At 42.4% G+C, this 25,131-nt stretch overlaps 1 protein-coding gene across 1 annotated transcript in view; it reads left to right on the top strand.

Moving 5' to 3' along the window:
• micu1 (mitochondrial calcium uptake 1) overlaps nucleotides 1-25,131 on the top strand; it is a 109,897-nt gene that overhangs the window by 58,003 nt on the left and 26,763 nt on the right. Inside the window, exons 6-7 of the mRNA XM_062995030.1 lie at nucleotides 21,829-21,943; nucleotides 24,619-24,701. Of these exons, the coding sequence (XP_062851100.1) occupies nucleotides 21,829-21,943; nucleotides 24,619-24,701 (198 nt within the window). The remainder of the gene's footprint in view (nucleotides 1-21,828; nucleotides 21,944-24,618; nucleotides 24,702-25,131) is intronic.

Genomic DNA, 25,131 nt, shown 5'->3' with positions numbered 1-25,131 from the left:
TGTTAAACAGATCATAGCAAACCAGTTATTTTTACATTGAGTCAATTTATTCTTTATGGCTTAAATCTGCACCCCCCCCCCCCCCCACCCCCCAATTCAAAATTTCAAAAAATGGATCAGCCTGTGATTTAAATTTATTACATATTTTGGTGTGATTGTTTTAATCCAAGCCACAGTGGGTTGATCATTTTGGTTTCCATTAACCGTTATGTAATTTTCTTCACAACAAATTAGATTTTTAACTAGAATCTTTTATTGGTCAACATCTAATGTGTGGTTTAGGTGTTCCCTTCATTTTCTGAGCAGTGTATTTAAGTAGAGTTAGATAGGAAGAGAATACAAACAGTCTTGTACAAACTAACTAGAAAGGCCAACGGTTTCAGGGTGTGTTTAGGTGTGCTTGTGAGTAGACTGTACACATACACACACACACCTACATGTACCTGAAGCGCAGCTGACTCCTGCATCAGTGAACTTATAAGAAGAACAATGCAGCAGGAGGCCAGCAGTTAGCCGTTCCTTTTGAATTATTAAACATGTTCTTTTCTCTTTGTATGCAGGGTGGTACATTGAGGGGAGAGTGCAGGTGTATTATGTGTGCATATTAATAATACAGCATGGTCAGAGGCTTAGTTTAGGCATCTCTTAGGCCACTTACTGGTGTATATATTGTCTATATATAATATGTTCCAATTATTCCGTCACTAAAACTAAACCAATGTAACTCACAAGAGTAAACACAGTCTTAAAAGATAGATAGATAGACAGACAGACAGACAGACAGACAGACAGACAGACAGATAGATAGATAGATAGACAGATAGATAGATAGACAGATAGATAGATAGATAGATAGACAGATAGATAGATAGACAGATAGATAGATAGATAGATAGACAGATAGATAGACAGACAGATAGATGAATGGATAGATATATGAATAGATAGATGAATAGATAGATGAATAGATAGATACTGAAACTAAATCATTTAAATCCCTTACACTTAAATTTAAACTTAACTCCAAAAAGCTGCTTGTTGTAGCCCCTGAAAATGTTTTGCTGCACCACATGCCAGGTCCTTGCTGGCTGCAATCCCATAAACCCTGCCACCATATACACTGTATGGCCAAAAGTATGTGAACACTTGACCAAGTGCTTGTTGGACATTCCATTTCTTTTGCTTCTTTATGCCATCTTTTCTCCCAGTGTAGCCATTTTCAGGTCATGGTTGCAATTGCTTTGCCACTTGCACCACCCTCACCAGGTGCTTCTCTTCACCCACAAAATAGGGAAATTATCCCAGCTTTTCAATGGGCGCAGGGCACACAGTAACACCCTGGACGGGGCACCAGTCCATCACAGGGCAGACACACATACACACATACACACATACCCATTCACCTATAGGACAATTCAGTGTCTCCAATTAACCTGACTGCATGTTTTTGGACTGTGGGAGGAAACCCACGCAGACACGGGGAGAACATGCAAACTCTACACTGAAAGGACTTGGACCGCCCAATCTGAGGATTGAACCCAGGACCTTCTTGCTGTATGGCGACTGTGCTACCCACCGATCCACCGTGCCGCCCAATGTGAAATCATATACTGTAGATTACTCACGCACTTACTTTTTTCACCGCTTATCCAATTAGGGTCGTGATGGGGTGCTGGAGCCTATCCCAGCTTTTCAATGGGTGCAAGACACACAGTAACACCCTGGACAGGGCCCCAGTCCATCACAGGGCAGACACACACACACACACCTGTTCATCTATAGGACAATTCAGTGTCTCCAATTCACCTCACTTGCATGTTTTTGGACTGTGGAAGGAAACCGGAGCTCCCGGAGGAAACCCACACAGACATGGGGAGAACATGCAACCTCCACACAGAAAGGACCTGGACCGCCCCACCTGGACCTTCTTGCTGTGAGGCGACCCACTGTGCCGCCCTACTGTAATTTATATTTAGATAACTGATTACAGCTTGTGTTAGCAATGGAGGAGGTTGAATCACTTGAAGTCTGTAATTGGATGGGTGTCCACATACTTTTGGCCATATATTTTTGTGTGTAAGTGTATATATACAAGTAAATGAAGAAATCTCTGACAACTCTAGTTTTATTTCTTGTATTTTTCATCTTTCTCTCTTTCTTTTCTCCTCTGAAGTCGAGACCATTGCCTTTGCTTTAATGCTGCATCGTCTCTCTCCTATCCTCACTCTGTGCATGCCCTGCCAAATGCTCGCAGGATGGCACTGCTAGTCGGGAGTGGGTAGTAGAGCTGTGTGTTGTGCCCCCTGTCTGCATTTTATGGCACTACACTTTGCCTCGGACTCGGGACACTCAACACGTTGGTCTTCCTTTCCTCACCAGTCCTGCGCTGTATGGAAGCATGCTGCAGAAGTGTAGCTGGTGTGAATTTTGGCTTGGTGAAACGGGAATGCATTTCTTAGGGAATGATCATAGCACACTGTGATGCCACTGCCTCCGCCTAGCGCCAAGTTCTTTAGGTAGATGCACATGTGGCATCTACTGGAAAAAATGGCCTGGGCTTGATGTTAATCTTACTTTGAGCTTTCAATTTCAGCAGGAACCTTTCAATGACAAATCAGGGTGATCAATCCGATCCACCCACACAGGTTTTTCTTTTTATCTATCCGACCAGAAGCTCATGGTAATTGCCGTGTATGATTATTGTAAGTGGATTAAACTGTCCTGATGGTTATTACCAGAACTCCTGCTTCACATTCACTTCAGTAGCAATGCAAGACTCACTCACAGCACAAAAACAATTCAGTTGTTCTACAATGAAAAGAAAATACTCAAGTAAAAGTGAAAGGTGTGTATGTGTGTGTTTTAATAGTGCAGCTGATCGAAAAAAAGGTAATAAATAAGCTGACCTTTTCAGGATTTGCTGACGAATGACGGGAGAGTGTTGATGCCAGTATAGGGAATGTAGACGGCTTTCATTCCAACATGTTACAATTCATTACACTCCCCTCAAGCTCCTGAGGCCTTTTTATTTTTTCAGTTTTTGTTTACTTTTGGGTCATTCCTACAATTCGGTGCCTTTTGTGTCCTCAGTACTGATCATTGTATTTATTAAAGACAATTTTAAACAATACAATTTCTAAACATCTTACTGAAATAATCAACACTTTCAAATACTAAACACAATGTTTTCTACTCCCCCCCCAAATAAAATGACTGTATACACACATGTTTTTATCTGTTAGATACCAGAGGTTTTCCCATGTCCCCAGTGCTGTACATTCTGCTGTAGTGATGGATATATGAGGTTTAATCATGAAAATATCTCAGTATTTCAGTACTGGTTAAAAGGTTTTGCTTAAGTCTCTCTAAACCCTGGATTTTTTTTCTTTATGAGTTTCATTTTACTGCTGATTATAAGGGTTTTTCACACGTCCCTCAAGTTGCTGTCCACCCTGTTATCTCTTACTACTGTCTCTTAAAATGAAGAACTGTTTTGCTTACTGACATCATTTCCTCGAGCTCATATGATCTTTTTGGAGGGAAAACAACTGTGGAAGATGAGTGGCTAACTCCTCACTTTAATGTTGTTTTTTCCAAATTTTATCCTAAAAGTCTTATATGGTCAACCATAACATGTCCACCCTGTTATGTGATATATGAGAAAAAGCAATACGATTTGATCATATTAAAAATAATCATACTAAAAAGCAGAGAATTCTTTGTTTGAATTGACTTTTATGCTAGCATGGTTTTGCTCAGAATGTCCACCCTGTTATGGTCCACCCTGTTACAACCTAATACGTGACAGGGTGGACGTCAGTGTGTATGAGTGTACATGTGTGATTTAGCTTGACCGATATTAGTTTGGAAAAGTATAACATGTCCTTTTTATAATAAAACCTGAAAAATATATTAAAACAGTGTTTCATTTTCAAAAAGGTCCAAAAGGCACCCAATCCCAGGAATGACCCTTTTACCTCTTCATTTTAAATGATTTGCCTTATATTATTTTTGATGTTCCTGATTCATATCAATTTAATTTCTTTTTGTTTGCTTAATTTCTTATTATTTATTTAGCAATTTCCACTCATTGTCTCCCAATGTAGTTCTTTCCAAGTTTCCCATAACTCCTCTGCTTGCATCATCTCTGAGGGGAGCTGCAATCTATCAAGGGCCCCTTCCAGCATGAGGGCTGTTTTTAGTTTCACAAAAAGCCATACTGCATACAAAAACCCACTCCTCATGGAGGAGCCTCAAATTGCTAACAGAGGTTGCATTTGTTGCTGCAATGAGGAACCCAGTTGATGTCCCTTCCTCAGGCACAGCCAATTTTGACTGTTTGATGCCTGGCTGGATCTATAGTATTGCTGAGATTCACGGTGGTGGGCTAGTGCATTAGAACACCCACTTAAACACCCAATTTGTTACATTTTTATTTGTTTGCACTTCTACTTTTAACTTTTACTTATTTTTCTTGAATGCTTACAATCTTTCTTTATCCTTTTTTTCTTTCTATTTCTTTTTTTCTTAACATATAGCTTATCATTTCTTACTTTCTTTGCCATTTTAATCTTTATGCTTTTTTTTTTTGTTGCTATTTTGTTTATGCATTTTACCCATTTTTGTAGCCCAATTTAGCATAGTCAAATCGTCTTTCACTGCTGGAGACTCCGACTGTGTCCGAGGAGGGTATATTCGCATGCCTCAGGCTCCCTCTGACGCATGCGCAGTACACCGACCCCTTCTTATTCGCCCACACATTCTATGAATTCGCATATGAGGCCAGTATTCGCGTGCGGAGAGCCACGCACTGATCTCCGTGCTCCTCCACTTCCTGTACAGGGGCCTCGGGCTACTAACCAGGGTCCTTACACAGCGTCAAAGACCCCACCCACATTAGTCCGGTCCTTAACCCTCCCAGCAGTCTTTAAATGGCCAATTTTTTTTTCATTTTCCCCCCTTTTTTCTCCCTTTTTAGCGCATCCAATTGCCCGATTGCGTCATGCTTCCTCTCCACCAATGCCGATCCCTGCTCTGATCGAGGAGAGCGAAGCTAACCAATGCCCCCTCCGACACGTGGGCAGCATGCCGTATGCATCTTATCACCTACACTTTCACGAGTGCAGTGCAGCTGAGCACTGTGTATGGAGAGACACACCCTGAGAGCACTCTTTTCTCATCTCTGTGCAGACGCCATCAAACAGCCAGCAGAGGTCGTAATTGCACCAGTCATGAGAGAGAGACCCTATATGGCTTAATCTCACCTACAGTGTATCACAAAAGTGAGTACACCCCTCACATTTCTGCAAATATTTCATTATATCTTTTCATGGGACAACACTATAGACATGAAACTTGGATATAACTTAGAGTAGTCAGTGTACAGCTTGTATAGCAGTGTAGATTTACTGTCTTCTAAAAATAACTCAACACACAGCCATTAATGTCTAAATGGCTGGCAACATAAGTGAGTACACCCCACAGTGAACATGTCCAAATTGTGCCCAAATGTGTCGTTGTCCCTCCCTGGTGTCATGTGTCAAGGTCCCAGGTGTAAATGGGGAGCAGGGCTGTTAAATTTGGTGTTTTGGGTACAATTTTCTCATATTGGCCACTGGATATTCAACATGGCACCTCATGGCAAAGAACTCTCTGAGGATGTGAGAAATAGAATTGTTGCTCTCCACAAAGATGGCCTGGGCTATAAGAAGATTGCTAACACCCTGAAACTGAGCTACAGCATGGTGGCCAAGGTCATACAGCGGTTTTCCAGGACAGGTTCCACTCGGAACAGGCTTCGCCAGGGTCGACCAAAGAAGTTGAGTCCACGTGTTCGGCGTCATATCCAGAGGTTGGCTTTAAAAAATAGACACATGAGTGCTGCCAGCATTGCTGCAGAGGTTGAAGACGTGGGAGGTCAGCCTGTCAGTGCTCAGACCATACGCCGCACACTGCATCAACTTGGTCTGCATGGTCGTCATCCCAGGAGGAAGCTGACGCACAAGAAAGCCCGCAAACAGTTTGCTGAAGACAAGCAGTCCAAGAACATGGATTACTGGAATGCCCTGTGGTCTGACGAGACCAAGATAAACTTGTTTGGCTCAGATGGTGTCCAGCATGTGTGGCGGCGCCCTGGTGAGAAGTACCAAGACAACTGTATCTTGCCTACAGTCAAGCATGGTGGTGGTAGCATCATGGTCTTGGGCTGCATGAGTGTTGCTGGCACTGGGGAGCTGCGGTTCATTGAGGGAAACATGAATTCCAACATGTACTGTGACATTCTGAAACAGAGCATGATCCCCTCCCTTCGAAAACTGGGCCTCATGGCAGTTTTCCAACAGGATAACGACCCCAAACACAACCTCCAAGATGACAACTGCCTTGCTGAGGAAGCTGAAGGTAAAGGTGATGGACTAAACCCAATTGAGCACCTCTGGTGCATCCTCAAGTGGAAGGTGGAGGAGTTCAAGGTGTCTAACATCCACCAACTCCGTGATGTCATCATGGAGGAGTGGAAGAGGGTTCCAGTAGCAACCTGTGCAGCTCTGGTGAATTCCATGCCCAGGAGGGTTAAGGCAGTGCTGGATAATAATGGTGGTCACACAAAATATTGACACTTTGGGCACAATTTGGACATGTTCACTGTGGGGTGTACTCACTTATGTTGCCAGCCATTTAGACATTGATGGCTGTGTGTTGAGTTATTTTCAGAAGACAGTTAATCTACACTGCTATACAAGTTGTACACTGACTACTCTAAGTTATATCCAAGTTTCATGTCTATAGTGTTGTCCCATGAAAAGATATAATAAAATATTTGCAGAAATGTGAGGGGTGTACTCACTTTTGTGATACACTGTATATCTAAACAGCAGGCCAATCGTTGTTCATGTGGCTGCTCAGCCTAGCCGGTAGGCAGAGCTGAAATTCGATACGATGTAGTCAAGATCCCAGCTCTGGTTCCAGCATGTGTGTTTTTACCGCTGCGCCACCTGAGTGGCTAAATGGCCAATTTTTGACTGCTTTAGGCACTGCCAATTATGCCGATCGGTGGCAGAGCTGAGGTTCGAACCCGGGAGTCCAGAATCTTAGCGCTGGTGTGCTATCGGAATATTCCGCTGCGTCACCTGGGCGCCCCCTAATCTTTATTCTTAATTATTTGATCTTTTTCTGTCTCTCTTCATAAATTATTCAGCTTATTTGTTATATTATTACATTTCAGCTGTTCTGTCGGACTGTCAGGTGTCCACAAAGACATGATTGGCTATGTCTGGGATGGGATTGGGAAGGTGGCAAAAAAGCCTAGCAATTGGGATGCACACTTGTCAGTGCTGGTTCCAGGCTCAGTAAAATAAGAAGTGTCAGAAAGAGCATCCAGCATAAACAACTGCAAAATCAGGTGTATAAAACAGAATGATCTGCTGTGTCGACCCACTAAACACGGGAGCAGCTTATTTACTGTCTTGCTGGCTCACTTTGTTGCATAGAAACCTTACTAAGGTGTTTTTTTGCAGCACTATTTGCAGTTTGCCATGTCACCTAGCAACTTCAAGGAATACAGTTCCACACTCTTAATGAGCACACTTAGGTTGACTGGGTGAAGGTGAAAACAGAACTCCTGTTTCTTAGGGTCGCCGTTCTGTTTTTCTCTCTCATTCTTCTCTACCAATGTTCAGTCAGTCTTATTAGTGCACAGGCAGACCATTGGACATCTCTAATTTAGGTTAGTTAGTGAGGACCATCCAGGCACATTGAGCTGTGTCCTGCTGCAGGTGAGGTGGGCACTCTGTGCTCGTCTGGATGTCTGTTTAGTAACAGAAATTGAGAGGGCAAGAAGCCCAGTCTGCACATCACAGTGCTCCTGGTTTGATTTAAGTAGCTTAATTGACTCTGTTGGTTCTAAAAGATCATTTATATTCATTTCCAACAGGTAACCACTGATATTTACATTGGCAAAGGAGCCAAAATCACTGATATCACACACACATTAGTGCCGTGGGTCAGTGTATGATTGAATTGGGGTTGAGGACCTTGCTCAGAGGCCCAACTTGGCAGTATTGAGGCTTGAACCAGCAACCTTCTAATTGCAAGTACAGTACCTTAACCACTGAGCTACCTTTTTTACAACTCATTTTTAGATTTTCCAGGCGGCACAGTGGCTCAGTGGGTAGCACTGTCACCTCAAAGCAAGAAGGTCCTGGGTTCGATCCCCAGGTGGGCGGTCTGGCTCCTTTCTGTGTGGAGTTTGCATGTTCTCCTTGTGTCCCTGTGTGGGTTTCCTCCGGGTGCTCCGGTTTCCTCCCACAGTCCAAAAACATGCAAGTGAGGTGAATTGGAGATACTAAATTGTCCATGACTGTGTTTGAAACAGGAGCTTTTCAGTGACAGCCAAAGGTCACTCACACACTTAGTGTGACCCTCTAGGGGGCCTCTGTGAGCCCAGAGAGGGGTCCCATTACATTTTATTAAAAAAGAAAAAATAATCACACTTGATAAGATGGGAAAATCAATATGCTATTAGCATACAGCCAATCTCTTGTGCTGTCATATCAATCTGTTTTAAACTACTGATAGCCTACATTGGGTCTTTGAGAATTAAAAAAAATTGATTAGTCTACCTCAAAAGTGCAAAGGTCAACTGATGGGTGCTAAGAATGATTCTGATTCAGTTGTTGAAGTAGACCCAGATGAGGAATCCCCCACCACCAGTTACACAAATTTTGCTAACAAGCAGTAAACCCACCACATCACCCAAAACCAGACAACACCAATATGTATATACAGTATGTACACGTATATATACTGATCAGCCATAACATTAAAACCACCTCCTTGTTTCTACACACATTGCCCATTTTATCAGCTCCACTTACCATATAGGAGCACTTTGTAGTTCTACAATTACTGACTGTAGTCCATCTGTTTCTCTGCATGCTTTGTTTGCCCCCTTTCACCCTGTTCTTCAATGGTCAGGACCCCCACATGACCACCACAGAGCAGGTGTTATTTGGGTGGTGGATGATTCTCAGCACTTCAGTGACACTGACATGGTGGTGGTGTGTTGGTGTGTGTTGTGCTGGTATGAGTGGATCAGACACAGCAGCGCTGCTGGAGGTTTCATATACCCTGTCCACTCACTGTCCACTCTATTAGACACTCCTATCTAGTTGGTCCACCTTGTAGATGTAAAGTCTCTGCTTTTTGAGTTGGTCATCTTCCAGACCTTCATCAGTGGTCACAGGACGCTGCCCACGGGGCGCTGTTGCCTGGATATATTTTTGGTCGGTGGACTATTCTCAGTCCAGCAGGGACAGTGAGGTGTTTAAAAACTTCATCAGCATTGCTGTGTCTTATCCACTCATACCAGCACAACACACACTAACACACCACCATCATGTCAGTGTCACTGCAGTGCTGAGAATGATCCACCACCTAAATAATACCTACTCTGTAGTGAGTCCTGACCATTGAAGAACAGCATGAAAGGGGGCTAACAGAGCATGCAGAGAAACAGATGGACTGCAGTCAGTAATTGTAGAACTACAAAGTGCTTCTATATGGTAAGTGGAGCTGATTAAATGGACAATGAGTGTAGAAACCAGGAGGTGGTTTTAATGTTATGGCTGATCAGTGTATATATACCAGTATATATACCATAAATTAATGGAATTTCCCATGAGCAAAGACACACCTCATCCACAGTGCCTCGTCTGAGCATGAGTGCTTTACAATGAATAGTTAGTCGTCTGCAGCAGCAATCATCCATTGATTAAGCCTCGCAATTAAGGAAATGAACAAATAACTGAATCACAGCAGTTTTTCAAGGAGCTTCCTTTTTTCTAAAGCAATATAAATGCAGCCTTTTTGCTCTAGTTTTTTTTGTTCTTCCAGTTTTAGGCTATTTTAGTCCTATGTACAAATATTTAGCAGAAGGCTACTAGACATTAGTTTGAAAACATTACCTTGTGTCATTCTTAATGAAAACGCTATAACCAGTTTCATCCAAAATGTTTTTCAAAACAAGTTGGTCTAAGAGATGGATAAAAGGCTGAGACTCATCGCCCTAGTTGACCAAAGGCACAGTGGGTTAGCTATAAGTGGTGTCAAGACAAAGGTTAGAGTCTAGCAGTATCTGCCAAAGTGCTGGAGCGTTATTCCTCATGTGCACACTGTAATTATTCAAAATGTCATGAAGAGAAAATGTAGAAGAGAGACTACACAGTGCCATGAACTCTTTATAAGAGCTGTCACTCAGTGGCGTGTCCAGCTGCAAGGCCAGAAAGGTTATCTCATGTAGCAGACACAAATGACTAAGTAATGTCTCAACTGTGTCGTGTACTGCCTCAGCTTTGTCTCAGGGCTTTCTACACACTCTGAATTCTGTCAGCTCTGAGTCTCTGGGCTTTGTGGTGCGGAACATAAAAGCAGCCATCAGAAAGCCGTTTCCTTTTCATCCTCTTCTACTCTGAGCAAAGTCTGTATGTGATGGTTGAGATAACCTTTAAAATTGATACGGTTCTGGTACTGTAGCCAGATGTAGCCAATTTGGCTTAACGTTTGTCCTTATCATGTCTGGTTCTATTGTGGAAGCAGTTTAGTCAGTTCCTTTTTTCAGTTGATAATCAGCTGAAGGGGCTTTGAATTTGTTATTTTTATATGGTCTGCAGTCATTTTATGTGAGCCAATCAGCTATTATTTGTTAAAAAATAAAAACCAATGTAAATGCTGTATGTAGTAAATAGTATGGCTGATTAGGACATCTTGCTCTGATGTCCAGTTCTGGTGCCTGTCTGCCCAATGTAGGTGCTTTTACGCAACGGCTATGCAGCTTATACACAAAATTCCCTCATCAAAATGATCAGCAATTGGAGCCACAGTGGCCCCTCTGTTGGTCCATACAAGACGCCATAGCCTTCATGTGCTCTGGCATTAATGAGACTTTGCTGCCCAACAATCTGTCGGCGGTTAGTTGTTTGTCCCTCCTCAGATCATAGTTGGTGGGTACTCAACCCGGCTGCCTGTGAGCACTTTTTGTGATTTCTAAATTACTTCAATCCAGTTGTTTGGCCATAACAATTAGGCCCTTAACAAAGTCTCTTAAGTCTTTATGCCTCATCATATCTGCTTCATTTAACACCCAATATTTAATATATTCCTAAGTGTGACATGCACTTTGCATGTCATTTGGGGTGGCGTGGGTCCTAATAGTTTGACTGATTGGTCTATAACTTAAAGGGAACTTAAATAAAAACATGATGCGTTATTTATCAATAAAGCTCTTCACCTAATTTAATCGGTGAGCCAGCTTAGCTAATTAAACACAGTCAGACTTCATTTCAGCCAGTCATGCAGAACATTCCCTTCAATCCTAAAATGTGCCATCAAAGTCAAGGAACACCGCGGGACGATTTCGTGGGATAGAATAGCTAAGAAAAGTGTTTTTAAAATAAAGCTCTAGATGGTGCTCAGAGCTGACATCTTTAACTTGTAGGTTTGAATCTCAGCTCTGCTACTGGCAGAACAACGATTGGCTCGTTCGTAGGCGATCAGTGTGTGACTCTCCAAGCGTGAAGCTGAGCCACTTATGAACTCGCCTTGTGAAAAGATGCAGTTGGCTACTGCACATGTGTCGGAGGGGGCGTGTGTTAGTCACGGCTTACCTCAGTCAGTAGAGGGGATGCGTAATGCAATCAAGTAATTGGATACAACTAGATTGAGAGGAAAATCTGGGGGGAAAAATGCAAAAAAAAAATGTTTTAATAAAGCTCTATGACTCCACTGTTCCACAGTGAGACCCATTATTTTTATACAGAAGATACAGAGAACACAAATCTGTCCAAAAGTGGGTCACATGCTTTCGCCAAAAAGGTTTTGGTAAATAATAGAAGGCCTTTATTTGTCATGTGTACATGTACTGTATATCTGTCATGACGTATATCTGGGGTCAGAGCGCAGGGTCAGCCGTAGTACGGCCCAACATTGGCTGCATGGCAGAGTTGGGTTTTGAACTCTCGACCTTTTAGTCGATAGCCCAAAGCTCTACCCTTTAGGCTACCGTTGTCCCAGCCTAGCATTGTGCAATTTAATGGTGTTCTGCAAAAGAGTGGCATGTTCTCCCCATGTCAATGTGTGCATTGTATCAGGACTCCAGTTTTTTCTCACCTTCTACAAACATGTAAAATTTAGAGTGGATTGGCTTGCCTTGAAGCGTAAGTGATTAAGCATGGGGTTGAGTCCTAGGAGTGTTGCTGGCGTGGTTACTCGTTCTACAGACACGGTTGGCAGTGTCTAAAGAAGTCAAAGCCCTTATCGCCTTATCAGCTGGATGAAGCACCGGTGTAGGAGTGCAGGAACATCAATGGGCTGGCCTTTTTTCTCTGTGCATGTGTTGGGCTTTCAGCTTGTTGAGGGAGGTGTGTAATATGGGAACTGGATATCACTAAATTAGGAGAACATATAAGAAAAAAAGAGTTACTTTTTGTGTAGTAACTCCAAAATCAAGGGTCTAGTGTGCCAACAAGACCTAGAGAAGCTGATCCATGCTTTTATCTCCAGTAGGGTGGACTATTGTAATGGTCTCTTAACTGGACTTTTCAAAAAGACCATAAAACAGTTACAGCTCATTCAGAACGCTGCTGCTAGAGTTTTAACTAAGACGAAGAGAACTGAGCACATCACTCCAGTTCTAAAATCTCTACACTGGCTTCCGGTTAGTTACAGAATAGAATTTAAAGTGCTGCCACTGGTCTATAAATCACTGAATGGGTTCGGCCCAGAATACATCTCAGATATGTTTAGAGAATATAAACCCAGTAGATCTCTTAGATCCATGGACTCAGGTCAGCTAGTTGAGCCCAGAGTCCAAACTAAACATGGTGAAGCAGCATTTAGCTGTTGGGCTGCATATAACTGGAACAGACTGCCAGGAGATATTAGATGTTCCGCAAATGTAGATGTTTAAATCCAGGTTCAAAACTTTTCTTTTTTCTTGTGCCTATGATTGAGATCAAAATTTTTGCTATTACCCTCATTTTACTATATTTCTTTTAGTCTTGTTTTAATTTCATATTCCCTAAATTGTAGTGTATATTTTACTATATTTTCTTTTAGTTTTCATGTTTTTAATTGCTTAACTCTCTTGTTTTAATTTCATATTCCCTAAATTGTAGGGTATATTTTACTATATTTTCTTTTAGTTTTTCATGTTCTTAATTTTGTATCTCTCTTGTTTGAATATCATGTTGTCTTAATTGTAACTAAATGTTTGCAAGAAGTCTTTCTGAGGTTCTAGATCTCAGGAATGTTTTAATGCTTTTAATAAATTTTTTTCCTTATGTAAAGCACTTTGAATTGCCAATGTGTATGAAAGGTGCTATACAAATAAACTTGCCTTGCCTTGCCTAGTGCAAGACATTAGGTGCGCAAAAGCCAGTGCCTGAGAAATTACAGGTGTGAGGTTAGGCTGTGAGATCCAACTTTAATGTGTGAGACTGTAGAGGTGATGAATTCTGCCTCGGTTACAGCTTCAGTTCTGGATGCAGCCTAACCCTTATGTGAAAGCTCCACATTTCTAGTCAGTGTGGCGCTGCACTCAGGCCAGCAGTCTGTTTCTCGCTTCCACTCATTTTCTCCTCCTGCTCAGTCACTCCTGTGCGCAGAGAGGGAATCTGCTGGAATTGGCTCAGCTCACACAGCCCTTGATCACCTTCTGTGTTGGATTTGAGCTGAGGGTGTGTGTTCAGGCGCACGAATCGCTCCACTCACTGTTAATTTGTTGCCTGCTGAGTGTTGCTTATGTATTTCCGGCCATGAAAGGTGTTGTTAGTTCTCCGAGGCTCTCTGAAGGTGACAGCAGGGACGTGCGGAGCATGGTGTTCGGCTCCCCGGAGATGTACTCAGATCCACATGCTCCAATCAGCAGCTTTTGCTGCACCAGCTGACAGTCCGAGCGCTGAGACTGGAATAAAAATAACCGGTGCTGTCCTGGTACCTTCTTCTAGATGCTTGTTCTTACAGTGTGCTCACTCTACGCTCAGTTTTACACTCGCACTTAATTTAGTCCACCACCAATCCCCATAGCAGAGCAGTCATCTTTATGATGTATGTTTCATGGGAAATCTGATAGCTCGGTGTTTCGAGCACAGTGACGTTGCCGTCATTTATTTATATATTAGGATTATAATGTCATGTTTTACACACATGACAGGACAAGTAATTACTGGTTACACAAGATTCATCAGTTAATTTTAAAAAGTGTTTTTTTTAATGCATTTTCTCCCTTTTTCTCCCGATTTTTAGCACATCCAAATTTTTACCCAGTTGCGTTATGCTTCCTCTCTATTGGTGCTGACCCTTGTCCCGATTGAGGAGAGTGAACTGACACGCCCCCTCCGACATGTGTGCAGTAGTCGACTGCATCTTTTCACCTGCACGAGGCGAGTTCATATGCGGATCAGCCCTGTGCACGGAGAGCCACACCCTGATCACATTATTCTTTTACTCTGTGCAGACACCATCAATCAGCCAGCAGAGGTCGTAATTGCATCGGTTTTGAGGTCCCTATCTGGCCCCCTCCCTGGATGAACAACATCCAAATGTTGTTCATGTAGCTGAGATTGGATACGATGTATTCGAAATCCCAGCTCTGGTGTGCTAGCGTGTTGTTTTTTTTTATTTTTTATTTTTTATTTTTTTTATTTTACCCCTTTTTCTCCCACTTTAAGCGCATCCAATTTCTACCCGTCAATCATCCTCTCACTAATGCTGGTCCCTGCTCCTGATTGGGGAGGACGAGGCTGCTCCACGCCCCCTCCGAGACGTGCACACCAATCGAACATTTTATCACCTACACTTGACGGGCGCAGTGTGGTACGGCGCTGTGTTCCTCCACCGCACCCCCTACCGCACTCCTTCCGCATCTCCGTGCAGGCGCCACCAACCTGCCAGCAAAGGTCGTAATCGCACTAGTCTGAGAGAGAGTCCCCATTCGGCTTTTAGTCCCGCCCCCTATCTGAACAACCTGCCAGTCGTTGTTCATTTAGCCACTCAGCCTTCAGCCGGCAAAGGCAGAGCTGGATTCGATATGCCACCTGAGCGTCAGTTCAAATTTTTTATGTCAAACACGGTCATGGACAATTTTTGTATCTCCAATTCACCTCACTTGCATGTCTTTGGACTTGACTCCCGGAGGAAACCCACACAGACATGGAGAGAACATGCAAACTCCACACAGAAAGGATTTGGACCCCTCTAACTGGGAATCGAACCCAGGACCCTCTTGCTGTGAGGAGACAGTGCTACCCACTAAGCCACCGTGCTCCCCGTTGCAGTTAATATGGAGAGGATTTTGTGTATAGAAAATGAGGAACTGTGAAGCGATACTGCTGTGCAGGCCTGCACTATTAACCATGTATTAAAGCCCGATGTAAAGTCCAACAAGAACATTACTTTTCATTTCCTTTTTTAAAATTTTGGCAGCTGTTATCTAGCCGCTTAAAGTGCGTCCGGGATCAATTTCACCACAGCCTTGAGATTAAGTAAATGCATGACTGAGCAAGTAGCAGTGTGTATATGGAAGGATGGCTTTAGAGCCATGCCGCTGTTTCCAAAGACCATTTTGGGTTGACAGCTGCATTAAATCTCCTCAGGGCATGTCTATGGCTGCAGCCAAATGGATTTTTTTGTATGTACATGGAAATCTAATTATAAAGAAAAACAACCAATTCATCTCGAACACACTTAAATTAAATTAAACAGCTGCAAGGGCTGATGAAGCTCAGTGGTTAAGGTACAGCAAGAGCCTTAACCCTCAATTGCTTGGATTGTGTATGGTCGCAGTTGTAAGTCCCTTTGTGTAACACTCAATCACTCACTCACTCACTTTCTTAACCGCTTATCCAATTAGGGTTGCGGGGGGGTGCTGAAGCCTGTCCCAGCTTTTCAATAGACGCAAGGCACACAGTAACACCCTTGTGGACCCCTTCTTTTACGCCTGTCTGAACCAGGGTCTGAAGTGGGTGGGGTTTAAAGACTAGATGGCACTTGGTCCTGTCATTTCCCCACCCAGCAGACACAGTGGCCAATTTGTGTCTGCTGCAGGCACTGCCAATTGAGTCCGCTAGATGGCGCCCAGCCGACCGGTAGCAGAGCCGAGATTCGATCCAGGGTGTTCAGAATCTCGGCGCTGGTGTGGTAGCAGAATATCCCACTGCACCACCTGGGTGACTGAACAGATCACAGATTCTTGTTTTATTGCATTTGATCAAATCTGGAAATGTGGTTTGAGTAAAATAACCCATAATGACAGTTTTCAAAAATTTAAGTGTAGCTTAATGGGTGCATTGCAATTGAGATATACAGGGGTTGGACAAAATAACTGAAACACCTGGTTTTAGACCACAATAATTTATTAGTATGGTGTAGGGCCTCCTTTTGCGGCCAATACAGCGTCAATTCGTCTTGGAAATGACATATACAAGTCCTGCACAGTGGTCAGAGGGATTTTAAGCCATTCTTCTTGCAGGATAGTGGCCAGGTCACTACGTGATGCTGGTGGAGGAAAACGTTTCCTGACTCGCTTCTCCAAAACACCCCAAAGTGGCTCAATAATATTTAGATCTGGTGACTGTGCAGGCCATGGGAGATGTTCAACTTCACTTTCATGTTCATCAAACCAATCTTTCACCAGTCTTGCTGTGTATTGGTGCATTGTCATCCTGATACATGGCACCGCCATTGGATGCACATGGTCCTCCAGAATGGTTCGGTAGTCCTTGGCAGTGACGCGCCCATCTAGCACAAGTATTGGGCCAAGGGAATGCCATGATATGGCAGCCCAAACTATCACTGATCCACCCCCATGCTTCACTCTGGGCATGCAACAGTCTGGGTGGTACGCTTCTTTGGGGCTTCTCCACACCGTAACTCTCCCGGATGTGGGGAAAACAGTAAAGGTGGACTCATCAGAGAACAATACATGTTTCACATTGTCCACAGCCCAAGATTTGCGCTCCTTGCACCATTGAAACCGACGTTTGGCATTGGCACGAGTGACCAAAGGTTTGGCTATAGCAGCCCGGCCATGTATATTGACCCTGTGGAGCTCCCGACGGACAGTTCTGGTGGAAACAGCAGAGTTGAGGTGCACATTTAATTCTGCCGTGATTTGGGCAGCCGTGGTTTTATGTTTTTTGGATACAATCCGGGTTAGCACCCGAACATCCCTTTCAGACAGCTTCCTCTTGCGTCCACAGTTAATCCTGTTGGATGTGGTTTGTCCTTCTTGGTGGTATGCTGACATTACCCTGGATACTGTGGCTCTTGATACATCACAAAGACTTGCTGTCTTGGTCACAGATGCGCCAGCAAGACGTGCACCAACAATTTGTCCTCTTTTGAACTCTGGTATGTCACCCATAATGTTGTGTGCATTGCAATATTTTGAGCAAAACTGTGCTCTTACCCTGCTAATTGAACCTTCACACTCTGCTCTTACTGGTGCAATGTGCAATTAATGAAGATTGGCCACCAGACTGGTCCAATTTAGCCATGAAACCTCCCACACTAAAATGACAGGTGTTTCAGTTATTTTGTCCAACCCCTGTATATATATATATATATACAGTGTATCACAAAAGTGAGTACACCCCTCACATTTCTGCAGATATTTAAGTATATCTTTTCATGGGACAACACTGACAAAATGACACTTTGACACAATGAAAAGTAGTCTGTGTGCAGCTTATATAACAGTGTAAATTTATTCTTCCCTCAAAATAACTCAATATACAGCCATTAATGTCTAAACCACCGGCAACAAAAGTGAGTACACCCCTTAGTGAAAGTTCCTGAAGTGTCAATATTTTGTGTGGCCACCATTATTTCCCAGAACTGCCTTAACTCTCATGGGCATGGAGTTCACCAGAGCTTCACAGGTTGCCACTGGAATGCTTTTCCACTCCTCCATGACGACGTCACGGAGCTGGCGGATATTCGAGACTTTGCTCTCCTCCACCTTCCGCTTGAGGATGCCCCAAAGATGTTCTATTGGGTTTAGGTCTGGAGACATGCTTGGCCAGTCCATCACCTTTACCCTCAGCCTCTTCAATAAAGCAGTGGTCGTCTTAGAGGTGTGTTTGGGGTCATTATCATGCTGGAACACTGCCCTGCGACCCAGTTTCCGGAGGGAGGGGATCATGCTCTGCTTCAGTATTTCACAGTACATATTGGAGTTCATGTGTCCCTCAATTAAATGTAACTCCCCAACACCTGCTGCACTCATGCAGCCCCAGACCATGGCATTCCCACCACCATGCTTGACTGTAGGCATGACACACTTATCTTTGTACTCCTCACCTGATTGCTGCCACACATGCTTGAGACCATCTGAACCAAACAAATTAATCTTGGTCTCATCAGACCATAGGACATGGTTCCAGTAATCCATGTCCTTTGTTGACATGTCTTCAGCAAACTGTTTGCGGGCTTTCTTGTGTAGAGACTTCAGAAGAGGCTTCCTTCTGGGGTGACAGCCATGCAGACCAATTTGATGTAGTGTGCGGCGTATGGTCTGAGCACTGACAGGCTGACCCCCCACCTTTTCAATCTCTGCAGCAATGCTGACAGCACTCCTGCGCCTATCTTTCAAAGACAGCATTTGGATGTGACGCTGAGCACGTGCACTCAGCTTCTTTGGACGACCAACGCGAGGTCTGTTCTGAGTGGACCCTGCTCTTTTAAAACGCTGGATGATCTTGGCCACTGTGCTGCAGCCCAGTTTCAGGGTGTTGGCAATCTTCTTGTAGCCTTGGCCATCTTCATGTAGCGCAACAATTCGTCTTTTAAGATCCTCAGAGAGTTCTTTGCCATGAGGTGCCATGTTGGAACTTTCAGTGACCAGTATGAGAGAGTGTGAGAGCTGTACTACTAAATTGAACACACCTGCTCCCTATGCACACCTGAGACCTAGTAACACTAACAAATCACATGACATTTTGGAGTGAAAATGACAAGCAGTGCTCAATTTGGACATTTAGGGGTGTAGTCTCTTAGGGGTGTACTCACTTTTGTTGCCGGTGGTTTAGACATTAATGGCTGTATATTGAGTTATTTTGAGGGAAGAATAAATTTACACTGTTATATAAGCTGCACACAGACTACTTTTCATTGTGTCAAAGTGTCATTTTGTCAGTGTTGTCCCATGAAAAGATATACTTAAATATCTGCAGAAATGTGAGGGGTGTACTAACTTTTGTGATACACTGTATATATGTGTGTGTGTGTGTGTGTGTGTGTGTGTGTGTGTGTGTGTGTGTGTGTGTGTGTCTGTCTGTGTGTGTGTGTGTGTGTGTGTGTGTGTGTGTACAGTCATGTGAAAAAGTTAGGACACCCCATGAAATCCTTTGTCTTTTTGAACATATTTAAACATTTGAACATTTGAGCTTCATTTGAACAGTACTGAGAGATGGAGCTTATATAACCAAACAAATAAAATGTTAAAAAATTACTTTTAAACACAAGCTGTAAAATGTAATGAACAAAAATGGAAATTGATTGTGAGGAAAAAGTTAGGACACCCCCACATTTATTACTACTTAAAATGTCTAAAATTAGAATCCGGTGCAACACATCAGCTGCAATGATTAGACCATCGTTAGGGGACAGTGGAGTTTTATTTAAACCTCAGACATTAGTTTGGTTTGCTCTTGATTGTTGAAGTAAGTGATATAACCATGGTGAGATCTAAAGAGCTTTCTGAGGCCTTCAGAAAGAAGGTTGTAAATGCATATGAGTCTGGGAAGGGATTTAAAAAGATCTAAAAACAATTAGAAATCAGCCATTCCACTGTCCGGAAAATCATTTACATGTGGTGAACATTTAAAACAACTGCCAACATGGCCAGGTCAGGCCGTCCTAGCAAGTTCAGCCCAAGAGCAGACTGCAAGATGCGTAAAGAAATCTCCAATAATCCTACAATGTCATCACGGGTAGCTAGCTCTTGCCACAGTTGATGTCAAGGTACATGCATCTACCATCAGAAACAGACTGCATAAGTTTGATTTTCATGGGAGGTGAGCAAGGAGGAAACCCTTGCTGTGAAAAAAACATCAGGGCAAGTCTAAAGTTTACCAGAGAACACCTAGACAAAGACCAGGACTTCTGGAACAATGTGCTTTGGACAGATGAATCCAAAGTTGAATTATTTGGGCACAGTAACAGAAGACATGTTTGGCGCAAACCAAACACAGCATTTGGGAACAAGAACCTCATACCAACTGTAAAGCATGGAGGTGGAAATGTCATGGTTTGGGGCTGCTTTGCAGCAGCACGGCCTGGCAAGCTCTCCATTATAGAATCCACAATGAATTCTTTACTGTATCAGAGGGTGCTTGAGAAAAAAAAACTGAAGCTGAAGCAGAGGTGGACCATGCAACATGCCAACAACCCAAAACATCCAAGTAAATCCACCAAGGAATGGCTCAAAAGAAAGAAATGGAGAGTTCTGGAATGGCCAAGTCAAAGCCCAGATCTTAATCCTATTGAGATGCTGTGGGGTGATTTGAAACTGGCTGTGCATGCAAGAAACCCATCAAACCTCACACAGCTGAAGAAATTCTGCATGGAGGAGTGTGGAAAACTTTCTTCCAGTCGATGTCAGAGACGGTAGATGGTTATAGGAAACTATAATTGAGGTTATTTCAGCCAAAGGGGGAAACACCAGCTATTAGGACATAGGGTGTCCTTACTTTTTCCTCACAATAAAATTTCTTTTTTGTTTATTACATTTTACAACTTGTGTTTAAAAGTAATTTTTTCAGTTCTATTTGTTTAGTTATATAAGCGCCGTCTCTCAATACTGTTCTAATAAAGCTCAAATGTTCATTTGTCTAAATATGTTCAAAAAGACAAAGGTTCTCATGGGGTGTCCTAACTTTTTCACATGACTGTGTATATATATATATATATAAAACTATCTATTCAAAGTAAAACAACACAGTTAAGTATGTGGAGGAACACAGTCCGACAACACTGTATGTACATTTGTAGTAAATATATGCACTGAAAGTATATTAACTAACAGAAACAAACGTGTAAAATATGTCTTTTTCATTGAAGTGCATGTTCAAAAGAAAATAAGCTTTGAGAATAGAATGTAATAAACTAATGTTCTTAAATTGGCTGAATAATCATGAAAAACAGCAATGATTGAGTGATGAAGTGAATGTAAGTGTAATTATTTTAAGCATCATTGTGCAGGGTAGTGTGGCAGCATGCGCTGTGTAGTGGTCTTTGATAAAGTTAGTAATTGTAGGAATGTTTTTAACCCTTTCTCTTTCCTTCCTTTATACTCTGATGGGATCTCTGACAGACGGAGGTAACACAGTTTGTGTTTGTACAGACTGAACACTGGCATGTGTGTGTGTGTGTTTTATTCACGTGTTACAGAAACAGTACAGTTTGTCTGTTAGTTCACTTGGTGAAAGTGAATCACTGTGTAAAACGTGTACTTGTCAGTATAATCACAGTTGTGTCTTCTGTATAACATGGTCATATTTCACACTGATGTACGTGTTGTTCACTGCCATGTGATATTAATATGTTCTCTTCATGTTTCCTCTGTCCTCTGCTGTATCTGCCTGAATGAGTATGGTGCACTTGCATGATTGGTGTATTTGTTAGCATGCTAGTATGTGCGTGTGTATGTGCTGTACTGATGCTTTAAGAGCTCCTACTCTGCAGTGACTTCTGAACTTTTGCACATTATGGCTGATAACAGTACAATTAATGCTTGTTCTCATCCCCTCTCTCTCTCTTTTTGCGGTTTGACAGAAAATTTCTCAAGAGCGAGAGAAGTTTGCAGACGAGGACAGCATCTTCTACACGCTCGGAGAGTGCGGCCTCATCTCCTTCTCAGACTACATATTCCTCACGACCGTCCTCTCTAGTGAGTTTTTTTTTCTTTACGTGCTTTACCTTAGTGGATTCCCATTAAAAACAGTAAACCCCAGGGGAATAATGTCATATAGGAGCATCTTGTTCACACTGAAAAGCTTAAAGGTGTAGTCCAGGCTTAAACAAGCTAACCTTAGAAGCATATGTGCTGTACCTGTACCAAAAGTAACGTCATTTGACTTAAAATTAGTTGGAGGTCCAACTTCTATATGGTAGCAAATTCTAATTCTCTCAATAAACATTAAAATACAAGATTATAAAATGTTAGTTGCTAGTAGTAGTAGCAAGTATTATGTAACCTTCAGTTACTTGAAGATACGTACATTCCGTATGTCAATGCATTCAAGCAAAGTGCTAACGGGGTGCCCAGGTGGCACAGCGGGATATTCCGCTATCACACCAGCACCGAGTTTCTGAACTCCTCGGTTCGAAACTCGGTGTTGCCACCGGCCGGCTGGGCGCGATCTGGCGGGCATAATTGGCAGTGCCTGCAGCAGATACTAATTGGCCACCGTATCTGCAGGGTGGGACTGGACTATGTGCGGGTGGTTGGGTCTTCATACACTGTGTAAGAAACCTGATTGGCAGAAGAGACGCCTGTGCAGAATGCAGGGGCGAGGAGAGGAGAGCGACGTGCTCTCCTTGGATGCAATCTGGTATCTCTCAGCAGCGGAAGACAAAATTGAGTGCGCTAAATCGGGAGGAAAATGGGGAGAAAATTCATTACAAAAAAAAGCACAGTGCTAACAGAAAGGTTTTAAACATTTCTGTCTCTCTTTTTTGCTAATTTGTCACTCCATATGATTTGAGATTCTTATTAATAAAGGTTATTCAGACCAATAGAACATGAGAAAACGAAAAATAAAAGTTCAAATGACTATATAAGGGAAATTGATGAAGAATATGGTTAAAATAATTGATCGAAAACCTTCTTAAACACATTCTTAATTTGATTTATTTACCAAAAATATTTATTATTTGTAATCATGTGTAAACGTATTTGCCACTCTAAACTTAATAACTGGTTGTTGTTCTTTACAAAAAAATTTTTTTCAGCCACATTGGAGGGTTTTTTAAAGTAATTTCAGTGGAGATCAAGTGATCACTTAAACTAGGCCAGTCTGAGACCTTACTTTTCAGCCATTTACAACTGGACTTGCTCTTGTGAAAAAGCTAACTGCACTTATGCATTACATCCCAGACCAAACTTTCTCCTTTATTCCCTGTCTTATCTACAGTATTGTTAGAAATCAGAAATCAAGGTATGGTCAAATGTGATTAGGACCTAAAGCAGCAAATTATCCCCACACTATCACATTACCACGAAGTCTTTACCTTTCTCTGACTATAAAGAAAAAAATACGCCATGTAATATGGCTACATCTGAACAACACAGGAAGTAGGTGGTTCAAGATTATAAGTTGATCTGCATTGATATTACCTGGCATGAAGCCATTGGATTTCAATCAGGCTTGCTGACACTGTGCACTGTCAAACTTCTTAAACATGCCGATCAATCATTAACCATCAATTGAGCAAGCACTACTTACTTTGTTAGAGGCCCTGTCAGACATGTGACTGACAGTTGGAGCTTGTGTGGATTCCAGAGACAGTGTGTCATTGTGATGATGAATGGATTGTGTTCTGTGCTCACCAGCAGCTGCAGCTGGGCTAAACTGCTCCTAATTCAGGAGTAATGATCTTAATGCTAACACGATTCAGTTTATTCACTAGCATTCACAGCATATTAGGTGTACTTTTGGCGTCGCTCCAAATTGCCTACATTGCCAAAAACCTAAACAAGGTAATTTTTCATAATCTGTTTTGTGATGCTGTTCAATCCATGCTACGTTATTAGATGTAAAGTACCTCATAGATCATTTCACACACGGAAGCTGTTGTGTTTAGAACCAGTCACACTGGAGCAACACTGGAATATTTCCATAGATTAAAAGCTTATTACTCTGTTAAAATATGCACTAATCTATTGTTCGATATCCATGTCGGGCCAATATCCACCTAAAACTTGAAACCTTGGAAGACCTAACAAATCAAAATAGTTTGTATTTAAATATTTTGTAGGTGGTATAGGCACCAATAGCTTTCTATTGAGTCAAAACAATACTGGATAAAGGATTCATTTCATGCTTTGTCTAATAAAACATGTAAATACATTCCCTAAGCACTTTATTAATCTTGTACTTGCATTCAATGATTATTTTATAAGCTACACCTACCTCCATCTGGTCAGTGGGGGTCCCAACTAATGGGCTACACTCAGTAATTGTAACCCACAACGGTCATCTGTATAGTAGATGTAACTCATAGGTGTTCCTAACAAAGTGCTTGGTGATCTTGTTTGTATATGGCCATTAAATTACAATCAACCTGCGTTACCACTGTTCCAACAAAACCCTCCGTTTCTGTGCTCAGTAGCATGTAAAGCTTTCACCATGCTTGTTTTTGTAATTGGCTTTGAATCTCCCAATGCTGCAGCACTTCAAACTAAACTATACTGTATATAATATGGCCAAAAGAATGTGGACACTTGCTCATGAACTTGTTGGACATCCCATACCAAAACCATGGGCATTGATACTTCTGCTGTAAATGTTTTAAAGAAATGGAATCAGGGTCATGTCTAACTCTGTTATGTTTTCCTCTTAGCTCCTCAGAGGAACTTTGAAATTGCCTTCAAGATGTTTGACTTAAATGGGGATGGTGAGGTGGACCTGGAGGAGTTTGAGCAGGTAGGAACACTCACACACACACACACACACACACACACACACAGCCATAACATTAAAACCACCTTCTTGTTTCTACACTCACTGTCCATTTTATCAGCTCCACTTACTATTGGAGCACTTTGTAGTTCTACAATTACTGACTGTAGTCCATCTGTTTCTCTACATGCTTTGTTAGCCCCCTTTCATGCTGTTCTTCAATGGTCAGGAGTCACTACAGAGCAGGTATTATTTAGGTGGTGGATCATTCTCAGCACATGGTGGTGGTGTGTTAGTGTGTGTTATGCTGGTGTGAGTAGATCAGACACAGCAATGCTGATGGAGTTTTTAAACACCTCACTGTCACTGCTGGACTGAGAATATTCCACCAACCAAAATATATCCAGCCAACAGCATCCTGTGGGCAGCGTCCTGTGACCACTGATGAAGGTCT

This window comes from Trichomycterus rosablanca, chromosome 5 (genome assembly GCF_030014385.1).
Source record: "Trichomycterus rosablanca isolate fTriRos1 chromosome 5, fTriRos1.hap1, whole genome shotgun sequence".
Classification (NCBI taxonomy): domain Eukaryota; kingdom Metazoa; phylum Chordata; class Actinopteri; order Siluriformes; family Trichomycteridae; genus Trichomycterus; species Trichomycterus rosablanca.
This window is presented reverse-complemented; position numbering and strand designations above follow the sequence as displayed.